Here is an 18854-nt window from a genome sequence, read left to right as displayed (position 1 = left end):
GAAAAATGCGTCCGTGTGAGCTGACCCCCACTTGTGACCAGTAGCAAAGAACAACTCACATACATACATACATACATACATACATACATACATACATACATACACACACACACACACAACACACAACACACACACACGCACACACACACACACACACACACACACATACACACATACATACATACATACATACATACATACATACATACATATATACGACTTGTGTGTGTGTGTGTGTGTGTGTGTGTGTGTGTGTGTGTGTGTGTGTGTTCGCGATGCACGGCCAAAGTTCTCGATGGATCTGCTTCAAATTTGGTGGGCATAATTATTGAGGTAGACCCCGGACACAACCTGGTCGATGAGAATTTTCAACACGTGCTCTCAGCGCGCAGCGCTGAACCGATTTTGGTTTTTCTGTAGATCCACTACATCCATTCCCAGTAACTCTTCTAACTTGTATTCCTTATCTTCTCCAGTGTATGTATGTTTTTGCTTTGCAAGAACAACAGCAACAGCAGTAACAACAACAACAACAACAACAACTACAACTTGCCAACCAAGTAACTAAATCAATTACACGGCATTTGAATGATTTTATCAGTGATCGAACATACCTCAGTCTCAGAACAATGGCGAAGCACAAGGAAAATGTACACAAAGAAATGAATTCCGCAAATACATTCTTAAGCTGCATATATATACAGCAGAAAAAGAGTACTGATTCAAATTACCCTAATAATAATAATAATAATAATAATTATAATATGGGAGATTTATAGAGCGCTTTACATTCTCTGAGCGCTTTACAATGACAAACATACATATACATACAAAGCAAAGCAAAAAAGTATGTGCAGCAGCATTCAGCACATAAGTGAACAACGAAACACTACATCAATACAAGCTGCAAGCATACTAACACAGGCAAAACATTCAAACATTCAAACACCTGATTCAAAAATGCACCATGTTGAAATAAGATTAATCAAAATACTGTGTGAAGAAGTGTGTTTTAAGGTTTGATTTGAAGGAACACTACAGTCATTTTTGACACGGTGATGGCTCTTGAAGTAGCTTAGATCAATTAAGGACACAACCGAAATTAAAGTAATGTATATTATCACGCACAAGCCTCTTTGCCAGATCAAGTTCATGGGCTGAAACTCCCACGTTCACTCATGTTTTTGTACGAGTGGAGTTTTACGTGTGACCGTTTTTACCCCGCCATTAAGGCAGCATACGCCGATTTCGGGGGAAGCGTGAGGGTATTTTCGTGTTTCCATAACCCACCGAACTCTGACATGGATTACAGGATCTTTTCCGTGCACACTTGGTCTTGTGCTTGCGTGTACACACGAAGGGGGTTAATTGCACTACCAGGTCTGTACATAAGTTGACCTGGAAGAACAGAAAAATCTCCACCCTTAACCCACCAGGCCGCAGCGGCCGGGCTTTGAACTCACGACCTTCTGCCATATCAGCAATGTGTTTCAATGATGAAGTTTAGAACATTAAACAACAATTTACCTGTACAGAAAGAACGTTATCTTAACATCCCGAGGTCAGAAAGAACTTGCACCAAATGTGTATCGCATGACATAGGTGATGAATTCCATTATTTATTTGTCTGTGATTTTTTCAAAGAAGAAAGAGCTGAGTTGTTACCACCTTACTATTGGAAAAAACCTAATGCACTTAAATTTAAAAAGTTGTTTGCTAATAAGAAAAAGAAATTGCTAAAGAATATTTTGGACTTTATTAATAGAATTTGTAACAGTTTTTCATAATTTTTTTTTTATTTTCTTTTTTTTTATTTATTCATTATATTAGCATATATCATGATTGTATTGATTGTATTTATTGTTCAAAATGCCCCCATGGGTTATGGACCAATAAACTTGAAACTTTGAAACTTTGATTAGGAGCCTGATGCCTTATCCACTACCCCACTGTGCACGTCTGAGGTGGCACACAATGGATTGATATGTCGATTCAGACTAATCAGTGTGAATACACAGCGACTTTGAAATAGGCCTAAACTGTTGATAAATCGTTGCTCACGATGCAACATGTATTTATGCACTTGGCTTTTACGATTCTACAAGATTTAGACAAAAAGGAAATTATTTGAAGGAATATTTCGCCGGGGTACGGTGAGCTTCCGTGACAAGTCTAATTTTAATTTACGCAAGATGGAGCAGAAGACAGTTAACACCATTCGGTAGAATTATAATTTTGAAAACTTTGGTCCTTTCAAAATTGGTTTATCTATTTAACTGTATTGCCAGACCCACCCAAAGACTTTTTACGAGAAGTGAATGCAGCCTTTTGATTCCTTCCTGTGGAATGGTAAACCTGCAAAGATTCGGCGTAATGTCGCTTGCAGACCCTATTGCAGTGGTGGTCTGAATATGATTGACATTTACACTTTTGTGGCATCAGTAAAGATAAATTGGATTCGCAGACTAAAGATGTTTGAATTTGATGTAAAAAAGCTTATTTTTGATATGATACCTGGAATGAAAGACATATTTAAAGTGGGTGCCGAGTATGTAAATGTGTTTTAATGAAACGATGTGGTAACAGTTTTTGGAAGGATGTTTTGAAACATTATAAAAAATACTGTCGCGATATAACCTTGAACGGTTGAAAACGACGTTAAACACCAAATAAATAAAGAAAGAAAGAAACTGTTAGAAATAGTTCTAAGAAATTTGAAATACAGATTTGAAATAGAAAAATATTCCAGTTTCAAATCTGGTAACATTACCAAATTTGTAGAATTATGGTCCCCATATGAAGAGTTGGTTAGGTAGTACGCTAGGTTGTGAAGATATGTGATGATATATATGTGTTTTGGCTTTGATTTTTGTTTGTTTCTTTTTTCTTTCTTTTTTTCTTTGTTTGACGGTATTATTAACTGACTGTATTATTATTAAGCAGGTAATACGTCCATAATGTCAAGTATTGTAATCTGCATGTTATGTTAAGCTCCGGCCTTACTTGTAGGAGAACGGTATGTTATATGTCCGTCTGTCTGTTATGTCCTAATGTTGTATATAATGTGTTGTGTATACTTGCCAAACATATCTATTATAAATGTTGATGGATGAATGATGATAAATTGTAGACGGGTGCATGTATTGATTAAAAGCCCCACAATGATGTGCTTGGCAACAAAAAAAATGCGCGCACGCACACACACACACACACACACACACACACACACACACACACACACACACACACACACACACAGTGACACACACACACAGTGACACACACACACAGTGACACACACACACAGTGACACACACACACACACACACACACACACACACACACCAGCCCTGAAGTCAATCAAAAATCTCTTGCTTCACTGATTTTGATTTTTATTGGGTACCTTTTTCACAGAGCAAGGTACAATTTGACAAACTAAAACCGGTAAAGACAAACTTCGTTTAAATGCCGCACTGACATGATTTGTTCAAAGTTCCTATCAACGATGCAACAATTCCGATCACATACATCTTAACGAGCAGCAGTTTTCAAAAAAATCATTCTTAGCTCGGTTCACGATACCACAATTCCTACCTTCTGTGCTATCTGGGGACAATAGTTTAACCAGTTCCACACTATTTTTCGTGAAGAAACACAGAGAAAAAGACTTCAGATGTTGAGGATGAGGTTCCCGGGGTTGTTCCTGTTGGCCATGATGTCTGTGAGGGCCTGTGCGGCCTGCGACAGCGGGTATTCCTTGGCCACCACGGGGCGGACCCATCCCAGTCTGATGCCCGCTTCTATGGCCGCTGTCATCTCCCACCATTCAGCCTGCAAAGGGTTCATTTGACCTTTTGTTTTTAAACAAGGATTGTAGGGTATTGGAGCGTTTAGTTATTAACAAAACAAAACGTTCCATTTACAGTACGTCGACCCAGTGGTCTTTGATGTAGACAGACTAGACAAACACTTGATATACAAAACAAGAGGCGAAGCCTTCAAGGCTCACGTAAGAAATCGACAAACAGTAACACAAACTCAATCACTCCGTCACACATACACACACACACACACACAGTAAGCATAGGTGAAACTGTGCAAGAAAGCGAGACCCTGGATCTGCCAACTAGTCTCGGCCCGCCCACAATAACAATGACCGAGACTGTCAGTAATTCCTTTGCGTGACGTCTAACCCTCTTACGTCATAATGTGACGTCTTCAAATAGTTTCTATCACACACGTCAAACACTTTTGACCGAGACGTAATCTTCTTATGCGAGCTTTATCCATAGACTCGGAAATGTTAAAGTTTCTATCACACACACACACACACACGCACGCACGCACGCACGCACGCACGCACGCACAGACAGACAAAGTTTATCATCGCATAGGCTACACTTACGTGAGCCAATGAACATATCTCAAAATAGTCGATGAATCTCCCTTACAAAATGCCGGCAAGGTAAAGATTTATTCGAATTTTGTTGTGAGAAAGTTAAAATAGATGATATTAGATGAGGTGAGGTGTGGCGAGGTGAAGCGAGATGAGGTGAGGTGAGATTAGATAAGTTTGTATTAGCAAGGGTTGTGGTTTAAGCAATTGTTGCTTTTTCACAACCAGCCCTCGCCCACTAGAAGAAAAACAAAACTCTTCATGTAAATAATTAACTCAATACATCACAATTAGTACACCGGAGAGAGAGGGGGGGGGCTGGGGTGTGGGAGGGAGAGAGAGAGAAAGAGGGAGAGGCGGAACAGAGAGAGAGAGAAAGAGGGAGAGGCGGAACAGAGGGAGAGAGAAAGAGGGAGAGGCGGAACAGAGAGAGAGAGAGAGAAAGAGGGAGAGGCGGAACAGAGAGAGAAAGAAAGAGGGAGAGGCGGAACAGAGAGAGAGAGAGAAAGAGGGAGAGGCGGAACAGAGAGAGAGAGAAAGAGGGAGAGGCGGAACAGAGAGAGAGAGAAAGAGGGAGAGGCGGAACAGAGAGAGAGAGAGAAAGAGGGAGAGGCGGAACAGAGAGAGAGAGAAAGAGGGAGAGAGAGAAAGAGGGAGAGAGAGAAAGAGGGAGAGGCGGAACAGAGAGAGAGAGAGAAAGAGGGAGAGGCGGAACAGAGAGAGAAAGAAAGAGGGAGAGGCGGAACAGAGAGAGAGAGAAAGAGGGAGAGGCGGAACAGAGAGAGAGAGAAAGAGGGAGAGGCGGAACAGAGAGAGAGAGAAAGAGGGAGAGGCGGAACAGAGAGAGAAAGAAAGAGGGAGAGGCGGAACAGAGAGAGAGAGAAAGAGGGAGAGGCGGAACAGAGAGAGAGAAAGAGGGAGAGGCGGAACAGAGAGAGAGAAAGAGGGAGAGGCGGAACAGAGAGAGAGAGAAAGAGGGAGAGGCGGAACAGAGAGAGAGAGAAAGAGGGAGAGGCGGAACAGAGAGAGAGAGAGAGGGAGAGGCGGAACAGAGAGAGAGAGAGAAAGAGGGAGAGGCGGAACAGAGAGAGAGAGAAAGAGGGAGAGAGAGAAAGAGGGAGAGGCGGAACAGAGAGAGATAGATTGAAAGCGGATTGATTGATCTTTAATATATCAGGATGACATTTTAGGCACAGCCTAGTTTTACAATCTGTCCTTAGAAGAGAAAGGGAGAGACAGACAGACAGAGAGAGATGGAGGAAGGGGAAAAGATAGATATAGACCGACAGACTGAGGCATAGGCAGACACTGAGACAGTCTGCCTGAGAGACAGGTGGGCAGGCCGGCAGACAGAAAGACCGAAAGGGGCAAGAAAAGGACGAACAAACATGCACAAAACAGAGACGTGTGTGAAAGCTGCAGACTGTCACCTCATTTGTTTGTTTGTTTGCTTAACGCCCAGCCGACCACGAAGGGCCATATCAGGGCGGTGCTGCTTTGACATATAACGTGCGCCACACACAAGACAGAAGTCGCAGCACAGGCTTCATGTCTCACCCAGTCACATTATTCTGACACCGGACCAACCAGTCCTAGCACTAACCCCATAATGCCAGACGCCAGGCGGAGCAGCCACTAGATTGCCAATTTTAAAGTCTTAGGTATGACCCGGCCGGGGTTCGAACCCACGACCTCCCGATCACGGGGCGGACGCCTTACCACTAGGCCAACCGTGCCGGTCTGTCACCTCAGAAGTGTTTGGAAGGTTGACGCCTGTGACGACGGGCATCTTGAAGAGGAACACGCCAGGATCTATCTTCGTTTCACCAACACCACCAATTATCTGCAATATGATATGTTCAATTAAAGAATTTGAAATCGATGTTAGGCCAAAAAAAAATAGGTGTGGTTACGGTAACATAGCCAAAAAAAATAGGGTAGAAAGGTAGGCAATCACTTTTTTTTTTTTTTTTACTTTTGTTTCTAATGTGTACAAATTAAACCTACTTGACAGGGAAATAAGTGTGCGACTCGGGCGATTTTGCTTTCATTGCGTTTTCTGCACTCGTTTTTTTGTTGTTTTTTTTCTTTGACAAATGTAATAAAAAGTTATAGGGTCGGCCCCTAAAAATAGGGTAGGTCGGGTTACCGTAACCACACCTATTTTTTTTTTTAGGCCTTATGTTTGAAATGATGTACTCGAGTGTTGTATTGTTTCCGCCAAATTATAGCCGAATGTACATGCTCAGAACTCTTGAACTTGTTACACCCCCGGTATAGGGGTGTGTATAGGTTTCACTCGATGTGTTTGTTTGTGTGTTTGTGTGTTTGTGTGTTTGTGTGTTTGTGTTCGCATATAGATCTCAAGAATGAATGGACCGATCGTCACCAAACTTGGTTAACAGGTTCTATACATTCCTGAGACGGTCCTTACAAAAATGGGACCAGTCAAACACACGGTTAGGGAGTTATTGCTGGATTAAGATTCTACAAGGACTTATATAGAAACATATTCATGGTCAAAGGGAAATAACCTTCTCAGTTGGTGGCAGTGAGAATGGGTGCAGTGAGAATGGTTATTTCCCTTTGACCAATGGGGGTGTTTTTCCTACCTCGAAGGAATTTCTTGTTTTCTTTGAATTTGTATTGTTGAAACATTTTGCGTTTCCTCCCCTTTTTTACATTTAGTCAAGTTTTGACTAAATGTTTTAACGTAGAGGGGGGAATCGAGACGAGGGTGTGGTGTATGTGGGTGTGTGTGTGTGTGTGTGTGTGTGTGTGTGTGTGTGTGTGTGTGTGTGTGTTGAGCGATTTAGAGAAAACTACTAGACCGATCTTCATGAAATTTACATGGGAGTTCCTGGGTATGATATCCCCAGACTTTTTTTTCATTTTTTTGATAAATGTCTTTGATGACGTCATATCCGGCTTTTCGTGAAAGTTGAGGCGGCACTGTCACGCTCTCATTTTTAAACTAAATTGGTTGAAATTTTGGTCAAGTAATCTTCGACGACGCCCGGACATTGGTATTGCATTTCAGCTTGAAGGCTTACAAATTAATTAATGAGTTTGCTCATTAAAGTTGTCATTAAAATCGATTTTTCGCAAACAGATTTAAAATTGATTGCATCGTATTCTTCATGACATTCTGAATCTAAAAATATATACATATTCATGTTTACTCTTAAAATGTGATCACAATTAACGAAAATAGATTAATTAGTCTTACGATTAAAATTTAAGAAATCGATCCAAAAATGATTTCATCTTATTCTTGATCGTTTCCTGATTCCAAAAACATATAGATATGATAGGTTGTATTAAAAACAAGCTCAGAAAGTTAACACGAATACAGAAAAGCGCGCTTTCCTGCTTAGCACAATACGCTACCGCGCTATTCTGGCGTGTGACCTAGCCAGGCTTGCCCTGCCTTCCCATTAAAACGGCTGACCATCACTGACCTAGACAGGCTAGCCCTGCCTTCCCATTAAAGCGGCTGACCATCACAAACCTAGCCAGGCTAGCCCTGCCTTCCCATTAAAACGGCTGACCATCACTGACCTAGCCAGGCTAGCCCTGCCTTCCCATTAAAACGGCTGACCATCACCGACCTAGCCAGGCTAGCCCTGCCTTCCCATTAAAACGGCTGACCATCACAGACCTAGCCAGGCTAGCCCTGCCTTCCCATTAAAACGGCTGACCATCACTGACCTAGCCAGGCTAGCCCTGCCTTCCCATTAAAACGGCTGACCATCACAGACCTAGCCAGGCTAGCCCTGCCTTCCCATTAAAACGGCTGACCATCACTGACTTAGCCAGGCTAGCCCTGCCTTCCCATTAAAGCGGCTGACCATCACAAACCTAGCCAGGCTAGCCCTGCCTTCCCATTAAAACGGCTGACCATCACTGACCTAGCCAGGCTAGCCCTGCCTTCCCATTAAAGCAGCTGACCATCACAAACCTAGCCAGGCTAGCCCTGCCTTCCCATTAAAACGGCTGACCATCACAGACCTAGCCAGGCTAATCCTGCCTTCCCATTAAAACGGCTGACCATCACTGACCTAGCCAGGCTAGCCCTGCCTTCCCATTAAAACGGCTGACCATCACAGACCTAGCCAGGCTAGCCCTGCCTTCCCATTAAAACGGCTGACCATAACTGACCTAGCCAGGCTAGCCCTGCCTTCCCATTAAAACGGCTGACCACCACTGACTTAGCCAGGCTAGCCCTGCCTTCCCATTAAAACGGCTGACCATCACTGACTTAGCCAGGCTAGCCCTGCCTTCCCATTAAAACGACTGACCATCACTGACCTAGCCAGGCTAGCCCTGCCTTCCCATTAAAACGGCTGACCATCACTGACCTAGCCAGGCTAGCCCTGCCTTCCCATTAAAACGGCTGACCATCACTGACTTAGCCAGGCTAGCCCTGCCTTCCCATTAAAACGGCTGACCATCACTGACTTAGCCAGGCTAGCCCTGCCTTCCCATTAAAACGACTGATCATCACTGACTTAGCCAGGCTAACCATCACTGACCTAGCCAGGCTAGCCCTGCCTTCCCATTAAAACGGCTGACCATCACAGACCTAGCCAGGCTAGCCCTGCCTTCCCATTAAAACGGCTGACCATCACTGACCTAGCCAGGCTAGCCCTGCCTTCCCATTAAAACGGCTGACCATCACTGACCTAGCCAGGCTAGCCCTGCCTTCCCATTAAAACGGCTGACCATCACAGACCTAGCCAGACTAGCCCTGCCTTCCCATTAAAATGGCTGACCATCACAGACCTAGCCAGGCTAGCCCTGCCTTCCCATTAAAACGGCTGACCATCACTGACCTAGCCAGGCTAGCCCTGCCTTCCCATTAAAACGGCTGACCATCACTGACTTAGCCAGGCTAGCCCTGCCTTCCCATTAAAACGACTGACCATCACTGACCTAGCCAGGCTGACCATCACTGACCTAGCCAGGCTAACCATCACTGACCTAGCCAGGCTAGCCCTGCCTTCCCATTAAAACGGCTGACCATCACAGACCTAGTCAGACTAGCCCTGCCTTCCCATTAAAATGGCTGACCATCACAGACCTAGCCAGGCTAGCCCTGCCTTCCCATTAAAACGGCTGACCATCACTGACCTAGCCAGGCTGACCATCACTGACCTAGCCAGGCTGACCATCACTGACCTAGGCTGACCATCACTGACCTAGCCAGGCTGACCATCCCTGACCTAGCCAGGCTGACCATCACTGACCTAGCCAGGCTAGCCCTGCCTTCCCATTAAAACGGCTGACCATCACTGACCTAGCCAGGCTGACCATCACTGACCTAGCCAGGCTGACCATCACTGACCTAGCCAGGCTGACCATCACTGACCTAGCCAGGCTAGCCAGGCTTTTCGTGAGAGAAGGCCCCCCTCCACTGGGACACATACTACAAATCAACAGCCTGCCTGCTGTGTGTGGAGATCGAGTGGGAATTCTTTATCAATTAATCTCGGTAGGGGAAGTTAACACCCAGCACTGACGAACACTTTCGAAACTCAATTGCCCGAACATGTTTTGGTCGTTTAGGCAAACTTACCGAAGAAAATAAATTCTAAAAACATCTCAGAAAATAAAAGGATACATGAGCACAGAGAATGAACTCACCACAATACGCCCTTTCTTGGCGATCAGCTGCAGGTCACGTGACAGGTTGACGTTGCCCACCATTTCCAGAATGACGTCAACGCCGCCACCTCCCGTTGCCGCCTTAGTGGGAAGCGAAAACAATCAGAACATTATCCCTATATCTCTATACAGTCGAACCTGACCTGGAGACCACCTGTCCATAAAGACCACCTGCCCAATAAGACCACCCCAAAGGATCCCCGACGGTTTTTAAGACTATATAAATCAACTGGCTAAAGAGACCACCTGTCTAAAGAGACCACCTGTCTAAAGAGACCACCTGTCTAAAGAGACCACCTGTCTAAAGAGACCACCTGTCTAAAGAGACCACCTGTCTAAAGAGACCACCTGTCTAAAGAGACCACCTGTCTAAAGAGACCACCTGGCTAAAGAGACCACCTGTCTAAAGAGACCACCTGTTCAAAGAGACCACTTTTGCTCAGTCCCTTGGGTGGTCTCTTCAGAGTAACTCTAAAAATAAAAGCACATAAGTCCTTCTGCTCACTTTCTCCAATCTACCCAGGCAAGGGATAAGACAATCCTTCCGCTACGTCTTTCTTTCTCACTTTTCACACAGACCCCAAGAGAAATATTAACCTTAGATGACTATTACTTTATAACGGAGACCCGTGTTGAGTTGAAAACGGTGTTGTATTAATCATTATATGCATACCGTGATCTTATCCTAATATCCCTTCTCGCTGTGGTTGAAGGCCGGGTTTAGCTATTGTGCCCCGCGATAAACAACAGATGGTGTTGTATAATCATTATATGCATACCGTGATCTTATTCTCATATCCCTTCTCGCTGTGGTTCAAGGCCGGGTTTAACTATTGTGCCCCGCGATAAACAACAGATGGTGTTGTATAATCATTATATGCATACCGTGATCTTATTCTCATATCCCTTCTCGCTGTGGTTCAAGGCCGGGTTTAACTATTGTGCCCCGCGATAAACAACAGATGGTGTTGTATAATCATTATATGCATACCGTGATCTTATTCTCATATCCCTTCTCGCTGTGGTTCAAGGCCGGGTTTAACTATTGTGCCCCGCGATAAACAACAGATGGTGTTGTATAATCATTATATGCGTACCATGATCTTATCCTCATATCGCTTCTCGCTGTGGTTGAAGGCCAGGTCCGCTCCGTTGTCCTTGACCAAGGTCAGACCAGTGTCAGTGCCCGCTGTGCCCAGCACGTGCACACCCATAGCCTTGCACAGCTGCACTGCTGCCATGCCCACCTGTTAGAAAGAAAACCTTGTGATATTAGATTCACGAATTCCAAAAATGACTTGCCTTGGCTTAGTCCCAGTGTTTGCTTCAAGGGTTTTAAACCTTGTCTTGGCATTCTGTGGATACTTTCTCTAGCGGTTGTTCTTTAACGTGAATGGGGCGTTGATTGAATAATATATAGGTGCAAAACAATATTAAAAATGTTATCATTTTATGACAGTGTGTGTGTGGGGGGGCCGGGGGTGTCTGTGTGGGTGTCTGTGTGCCTGTATTTTCGTGTGTGTCTGTGTATGTAAAAACAACAGGTTAACCCTGACTGAGTAAGAGTATCTTGTTGACGACATTTTTTTCGGCTGAAAAGAAGCCGCTCGGAAAAAAATCTTAAAAAGGCGTGAACAAACAGCACCAGGCCCAAGACAAACAAGCAGAGCAAATACAATAGAACCCATCCTTTAAGACCCCCTAATTTAAGACTCCCTCCCTTTCCAGACTTTTTTTCTCAGACTTTCTGTTCATAACATATGTAAATGTACGCCCATTCTAGGTCTCCTCCTTTTTTTCAGGCATGGTTTTCACAGAGTTGTGGAGGTCTTAGAGGGAGGGTTCCACTGTAGGAACTTACAGCACCACTGTACGAACTTACAGCACCACTGTACGAACTTACAGCACCACTGTACGAACTTACAGCACCACTGTACGAACTTACAGCACCACTGTACGAACTTACAGCACCACTGTACCAACTTACAGCACCACTGTACCAACTTACAGCACCACTGTACCAACTTACAGCACCACTGTACCAACTTACAGCACCACTGTACCAACTTACAGCACCACTGTACCAACTTACAGCACCAATGTACCAACTTACAGCACCACTGTACCAACTTACAGCACCACTGGCTCCGTGGATCAGAATAGATTCCCCCGCCTTGACTCTGGCCCTGTGGATGAGGAAAAACAGGTTTTTTTTATATTATCGTTACGAAGGGGGATAAGGCGCTAGCAGGTCTGCACGTAATTTGACCAAGCAGATCGGAAAAATCTCCACCCTTAAACCAATTAGGCGTAGCAGGGGTTCGAACCCCGAACCTTCCGCACGGAAGGCCGACGTCTTAACCACAAAAGAAGTGCGCCCGTCAGACTGCTTACACTTCTTCTTCGTGCATGGGCTGAAACTCCCACGTTCACTCATGTTTTGGCATAAAATACAGCAGTTAATGCTTATATACACTCTAAACAGAATTGAACACATTTCTGTAACAAGTTTTGAACACTTTGTGACATAGTACACAGTTTCTTTCTTTATTTGGTGTTTAACGTCGTTTTCAACCGTTCAAGGTTATATCGCGACGGGGAAAGGGGGGGATGGGATAGAGCCACTTGTCAATTGTTTCTTGTTCACAAAAGCACTAATCAAAAAATTGCTCCAGGGGCTTGCAGCGTAGTACAATATATGACCTTACTGGGAGAATGCAAGTTTCCAGTACAAAGGACTTAACATTTCTTACATACTGCTTGACTAAAATCTTTACAAACATTGACTATATTCTAGACAAGAAACACTTAACAAGGGTACAAGGAGAAACAGAATCCGTTAGTCGCCTCTCACGACATGCTGGGGAGCATCGGGTAAATTCTTCCCCCTAACCCGCGGGGGGAAGTACATAGTTTTACTAGTGAAAGATGCACACATGATAAAGACACTGTTCACAAGTGAACACTGTGTGTTCATTTGAACACTGGTGAACACTACGTGCTTGCCAGCAGAACTATGTACAATGTAAAAAGGTGTTCAAATCTTATTACATAAATATGTTCAAACTATGTTCACTTCTGTTTAGAGTGTAAACATTTTTTGTTAAATCAATACATTAACTGACGCGTGCATAGCTGCCTTGAACGCAGTGTAGTAGGGAACCCCAAGCCCCGAGCCCTCTGCGAAGGTCAGCTTGGGCCCCAGACGTCCGGTCTGTTTCTCCTCGGCCACCACGTACTGCGCGAAGGCTCCGGACACGTTGCCCGCACAGAACACACGCTCCCCTTTCTGCGACAGATTTCAAAGGTCAAGGTCAATGTCAAGGTCACTTTCATTCATGCATAATACGAACGACGATCACCTTTTCCTGATGCATCAAAAGAGCGATTAATGTTTTCGCTCACAACGAAGGAATGATCTGGACACTGTCTCTACAACTAGCACTGTTTTCCTGGTTATTTTATTTTTATTTTGAAGCGCGACGCTCACAAATTGAGTCGTCACTCAAGCGAGAAAGTCGTCCTTTTTTTTCTCTTTTTTTTTTGTCCTTCTTGTCTGCCCATTTTTCGTCTGTCTTGCCCTCTTTCCGCACAGACACCAAGAGAAGTATTACTCTTCCATGACCAAAGCCGAAGTGCATGAAGCAATACTAGGTGCCACGCAGATGGGTAGGAGCCAGCCGCGGGGTCTGATTGGTTGAAATAACAACGTATCTCAATTTCAATCAATCAGACCCCGCGGCTGGCTCCAAAAAAAGTTGGGTGGGACCCAGTTTCGCTTCGTGTACCTCACCCCAGTACTCTACAACTAGATACTCGTGTTGTGTTGAAATTGGACCTCTCTCTTGTTCTTCCTAGTTTTCTCCACATAAATTTTGGGCGTATACATGCACTCTTACCTTCAGCCTGGTCACCTTCGCCCCCACATCCTCCACCACACCGGCAGCGTCCCAGCCCGGTATCCATGGCAACGGTGGCTTGAAGATGAAGTTACCGCTGATGGTGATGACGTCAACGGGGTTGACACCTGCTGTGGCCGCCTTGATCAGAACCTGTCGGTGACGTCATTAGCATAAACCTTTCTATGTTTATGCTGGTTGGTAGTAAGCAGTATTTGTAGGGTGTTTTGTTTGTTTGTTTTTGGTAGTACATTGGACCCTCCACCCCCATGTAACCACTCCCTCCCCCTGACGCCTGCTGTGGACGCCTTGATCAGAACCTGTGGATGACGTCATCAGCATATAGATTTGAATTTTTAAAGTTGGTTGGTGGTTAGCAGTATTTGTAGAGTGTTGTTGTACAATGGGCCCACTATTCCCCCATACCCCAAATTTAAAACCCCTAAATTTAAGAACCACCCCCCCCCCTTTTCAAAACGTTTCTTTTGAAGATTTTTGGCCGTTATAAAAGTATTTTAACCTCCATTTTAAGACTCGTTTTGGGGTGTTGAGATATGAGGAAGAAGGAGGGGGGGAGGATGAACACAGAGAACATCATTATTTGATTAATAAAATAAAAAACGCTCGCGCTGGACCCGAGTACTCTTCAGACATTCACACACACACACACACACACTCTCTCTCTCCCTCACTCCTTCTCTCTCTCCCTCTCTCTCTCTCTCTCTCACACACACACACACACACACACACACACACACACACACACACACTACCACATCTCCGTTCTAAAACACGTCACGTTCCAAATCAAAAGACGACATTCTATTTTCTTACATCACTAATCTTGGTTTACGGTACCATTCGGCGGCTTTGCTACGAGTATGGCATAGTCTTGGTTTGCCGAGACCTTGCACCGTTCTATCAGACTGCCTGGCTGGCTGTTGCACCGCGAATTCCTCCCACCGCCAAGTCGTTTTTTTGTGGTTTATTTCGCATTTAGGTCCCAGGTAACATTATGAAGTATTAATACGATCAATCGGACCTATTATCAAGTTAGTGTATCAACTTTTGAACGAACTGCGCCCAGTAGTTTCCCAGCAATAAGCTGTTAAGTCGAGACACACACACAGACAGACAATTAAAGTCTGCTGGACCCTTGTACTAGCGTACTCGGGGATAAAGAGAATTATGAGGTAACGCCATCCCCCAAAGACAACATTTCAAATCTGACACATTTGTCCATATAGAAACGTTATCAAGTTCATAAGTCATTCGTTAACTTTTTTGTTTTAATTATCACTTAATTTCGTAACGAACATTTTGATCTGAGTGTCGCCCAATCAGAAATTCGTTAGATTTTTGTATAATCTCATTTTAATTTTTGTAACGAACATTCTGACCTGGGTGTCGCCCACGGCAGGTTTAGGAACGTTGGTGTCCAGCTTGACCTCGTCAGGTCCTCCATACTTGTGGATCCTCGCCGCCTTCATCTTTTGCTGGTTCTCTTGTCCTGTCTTGCCTTGTCTTGTCCTGTCCTGTCTTGTCTTGTCTCGTCTGATCTGGTCTGGTTTGGTCTGCTCTGATCTTGTTTTATTTTAGTGCCTCAACTATTCTTAAAAATTGTTGCCCACGACTCTTCAACAAATATTGTAACCTGAAAAATGTTGACGAAAATTGGGATGAATTCTCTGTAACAAAAGCATCAACAACTATGTGTCCCTCTTTACACAAAACTCACCACTCTTTACACAAAACTCACCACTCTTTACACAAAACTCACCACTCTTTACACAAAACTCACCACTCTTTACACAAAAGTCACCACTCTTTACACAAAAGTCACCACTCTTTTCACAAAAGTCACCACTCTTTACACAAAAGTCACCACTCTTTACACAAAAGTCACCACTCTTTACACAAAAGTCACCACTCTTTACACAAAAGTCACCACTCTTTACACAAAAGTCACCACTCTTTACACAAAAGTCACCACTCTTTACACAAAATACAGAAAAGGATTTGCAGACGCCTGTGTACAGACTGATTTGCTGCTCACAGAAAGAAGACTGATATTTGAGTCGCCTCTATCAAAATCAGCAACATTAACGTGTCCCATTTTGCACAAAAGTCTCCACTCTTTACAAACAATACAGAAAAGGAGTTTCAGACGCCTGTGTACGGACTGATTCGCTTTATTTGGTGTTTAACGTCGTTTTCAACCACGAAGGTTATATCGCGACGGGGGAAGGGGGGAGATGGGATAGAGCCACTTGTCAATTGTTTCTTGTTCACAAAAGCACTAATCAAAAATTTGCTCCAGGGGCTTGCAACGTAGTACAATATAATTATTACCTTACTGGGAGAATGCAAGACTGATTCGCTGCTCACAACAAACAAACATTTGAGCCCGCTTCACCGCGAAAAGGAATGTCACGTTCACATTTTCAGCCAAGCTGAAATAGAAGATGTTCGGGAATAAATCTGTTAGGATCTCCAAGCGTTGCAGAAGACTGGTGGTGCGTCATCATATCGAGCGGACATTGCTCCACAAACACATCGGCTTGGGGCGCAACTTGTCCACAACGCTTGAAAATCCTGACAGAGTTATTGCCGGAAAACGTATATTAAGCGAGAAGAGACACACTAACATATTGTTTTTACATACTTTAACTAACACTTACTGTTACTATTTTTTTTACATGTATGCACACCCACACCACACCACACCACACCACACCACACCACACCACACCACACCACACCCACACCACACCACACCCACACCACACCACACCACACCACACCACACCACACCACACCCACCCCACACCACACCACACCACACCACACCACACCACAGCACACCACACCACACCACACCACACCACAGCACAGCACACCACACCACACCACACCACACCACACCACACCACACCACAGCACACCACACCACACCACACCACACCACACCACACCACACCCACACCACACCACACCACACCACAGCACAGCACCACACTGACAAACAAGTTACATATGTATGCACAAACACTGACAATTACTTACATCTGTACGTCTGATGTTGGTACAACATCGCTCAGTGTGCAAGCATTGCAAGTAGATTTCACATCCAAAAAGTTTGCCTCAAAATACGCGCAGCAACCACACTGTGTTTCTGTCAGACCCACACCTGCGACAAAGAAGACAAAGAAAGAGCAATATCAGGCCGGCACTTCAGTGAAGCACTGAATGATACGTTTGCAAATCACTCAGCGCATCCCCGGGAGAGTCAGGAATTCAACTGACACTCAAGTGATTCGAGGTCACGACTGAATAAAGTGATACGCTTAGCCGAGCACGTTCCATGCCCTTGTCCACTCCAGACCACTTATACAATACCAGTTACGTGGAAAAAGAGAAATGTGTTTCTCGCCACAGGCACAGGGAAAGGATGACGTTCGCCCCGTGTTCTACACTACAATTATTATACTTCGTACTATTCATGTGTACGCTTAAAGTTTTCAACAATTTTGTTTTCAAACACTGGAACATTTAAGTTTGGTTGCACTGGTAGAAACTGCAAGTCATGTGCACTTGAAAGATAACTTTAAAATCAATCTCCATTTCTTCCCCGCAAACCCCCTCCGCAAATAGATTTTACAAATTACGTCGAACCGAAAACCGCGATTTGTAAAAATGTAAAAAACATCGCATTCCACAAAGCCTTTTATTATTATTAATAGTTGTTGTTTAGAGCCTCTATGCTAGGTACTGGGGGTGGTTTGGGCCGGATAGGTAAAATATTACGATTTTTAGCATAACAAAGAAAACAAACCTGTTATAACGTATAAATAACCAGTTTCCCCTGAGCTACGTTATAACCGATTCTGTACTTTCATCCATCCATCCTTTAATATTGTGTGGCAACCTGTAAGTTTAATCTTGATTTAACTGTACATATTGTATGGCAACCAAGAGATAATGTAAGTTTAATCTTGATTTAACTGTACATATTTTGTGGCAACCTAGAGATAATGTAAGTTTAATCTTGATTTAACTGTACATATTGTGTGGCAACCTAGAGATAATGTAAGTTTAATCTTGATTTAACTGTACATATTGTGTGGCAACCTAGAGATAATGTAAGTTTAATCTTGATTTAACTGTACATATTGTATGGCAACCTAGAGATAATGTAAGTTTAATCTTGATTTAACTGTACATATTGTATGGCAACCTAGAGATAATGTAAGTTTAATCTTGATTTAACTGTACATATTGTATGGCAACCTAGAGATAATGTAAGTTTAATCTTGATTTAACTGTACATATTGTGTGGCAACCTAGAGATAATGTAAGTTTAATCTTGATTTAACTGTACATATTGTGTGGCAACCTAAAGATAATGTAAGTTTAATCTTGATTTAACTGTACATATTGTATGGCAACCTAGAGATAATGTAAGTTTAATCTTGATTTAACTGTACATATTTTGTGGCAACCTAGAGATAATGTAAGTTTAATCTTGATTTAACTGTACATATTGTGTGGCAACCTAGAGATAATGTAAGTTTAATCTTGATTTAACTGTACATATTGTGTGGCAACCTAGAGATAATGTAAATTTAATCTTGATTTAACTGTACATATTGTGTGGCAACCTAGAGATAATGTAAGTTTAATCTTGATTTAACTGTACATATTGTGTGGCAACCTAGAGATAATGTAAGTTTAATCTTGATTTAACTGTACATATTGTGTGGCAACCTAGAGATAATGTAAGTTTAATCTTGATTTAACTGTACATATTGTGTGGCAACCTAGAGATAATGTAAGTTTAATCTTGATTTAACTGTACATATTGTGTGGCAACCTAGAGATAATGTAAGTTT

At 43.4% G+C, this 18854-nt stretch overlaps 1 protein-coding gene across 2 annotated transcripts; it reads right to left on the bottom strand.

Annotated features, from left to right (window-relative positions):
* Positions 1-3375: 3375 nt before the first annotated feature.
* Positions 3376-17362, bottom strand: LOC138963238 (quinone oxidoreductase-like). 2 transcript variants are annotated; one of them, XM_070335296.1, is made up of 9 exons: positions 17029-17362; positions 15363-15616; positions 13963-14115; positions 13189-13352; positions 12198-12249; positions 11161-11310; positions 10043-10144; positions 6144-6239; positions 3376-3831 (listed from the first exon to the last, which is right to left on the bottom strand). In XM_070335296.1, the coding sequence occupies exons 2-9, from the start codon at positions 15450-15452 to the stop codon at positions 3670-3672; spliced, it is 969 nt and encodes a 322-aa protein (XP_070191397.1). In that variant the 5' UTR covers positions 15453-15616; positions 17029-17362; the 3' UTR covers positions 3376-3669. The 2 variants fall into 2 exon arrangements, with proteins under 2 accessions (XP_070191397.1, XP_070191398.1); XM_070335297.1 differs by lacking the exon at positions 17029-17362 and adding an exon at positions 16315-16402.
* Between the last annotated feature and the right edge of the window lie 1492 nt (positions 17363-18854).

The sequence above is a fragment of the Littorina saxatilis genome, linkage group LG3, assembly GCF_037325665.1.
Source record: "Littorina saxatilis isolate snail1 linkage group LG3, US_GU_Lsax_2.0, whole genome shotgun sequence".
Classification (NCBI taxonomy): Eukaryota; Metazoa; Mollusca; class Gastropoda; order Littorinimorpha; family Littorinidae; genus Littorina; species Littorina saxatilis.
The sequence above is the reverse complement of the archived record's forward strand: the minus strand, read 5'-3'. Positions and strand labels throughout refer to the sequence as shown.

Bases quoted from the DNA above. Each gene is read 5' to 3' on its own strand.
- LOC138963238 (XM_070335296.1), bottom strand. From the start codon at position 15,452: ATGAAGGCGGCGAGGATCCACAAGTATGGAGGACCTGACGAGGTCAAG. The intron at 14,116-15,362 runs GTCAGAATGTTC...CGTCACCGACAG, and splicing joins CTGCCGTGGGCGACACCCAG to GTTCTGATCAAGGCGGCCAC. The intron at 11,311-12,197 runs GTAAGTTGGTAC...TCTTTCTAACAG, and splicing joins TCCACGGAGCCAGTGGTGCT to GTGGGCATGGCAGCAGTGCA.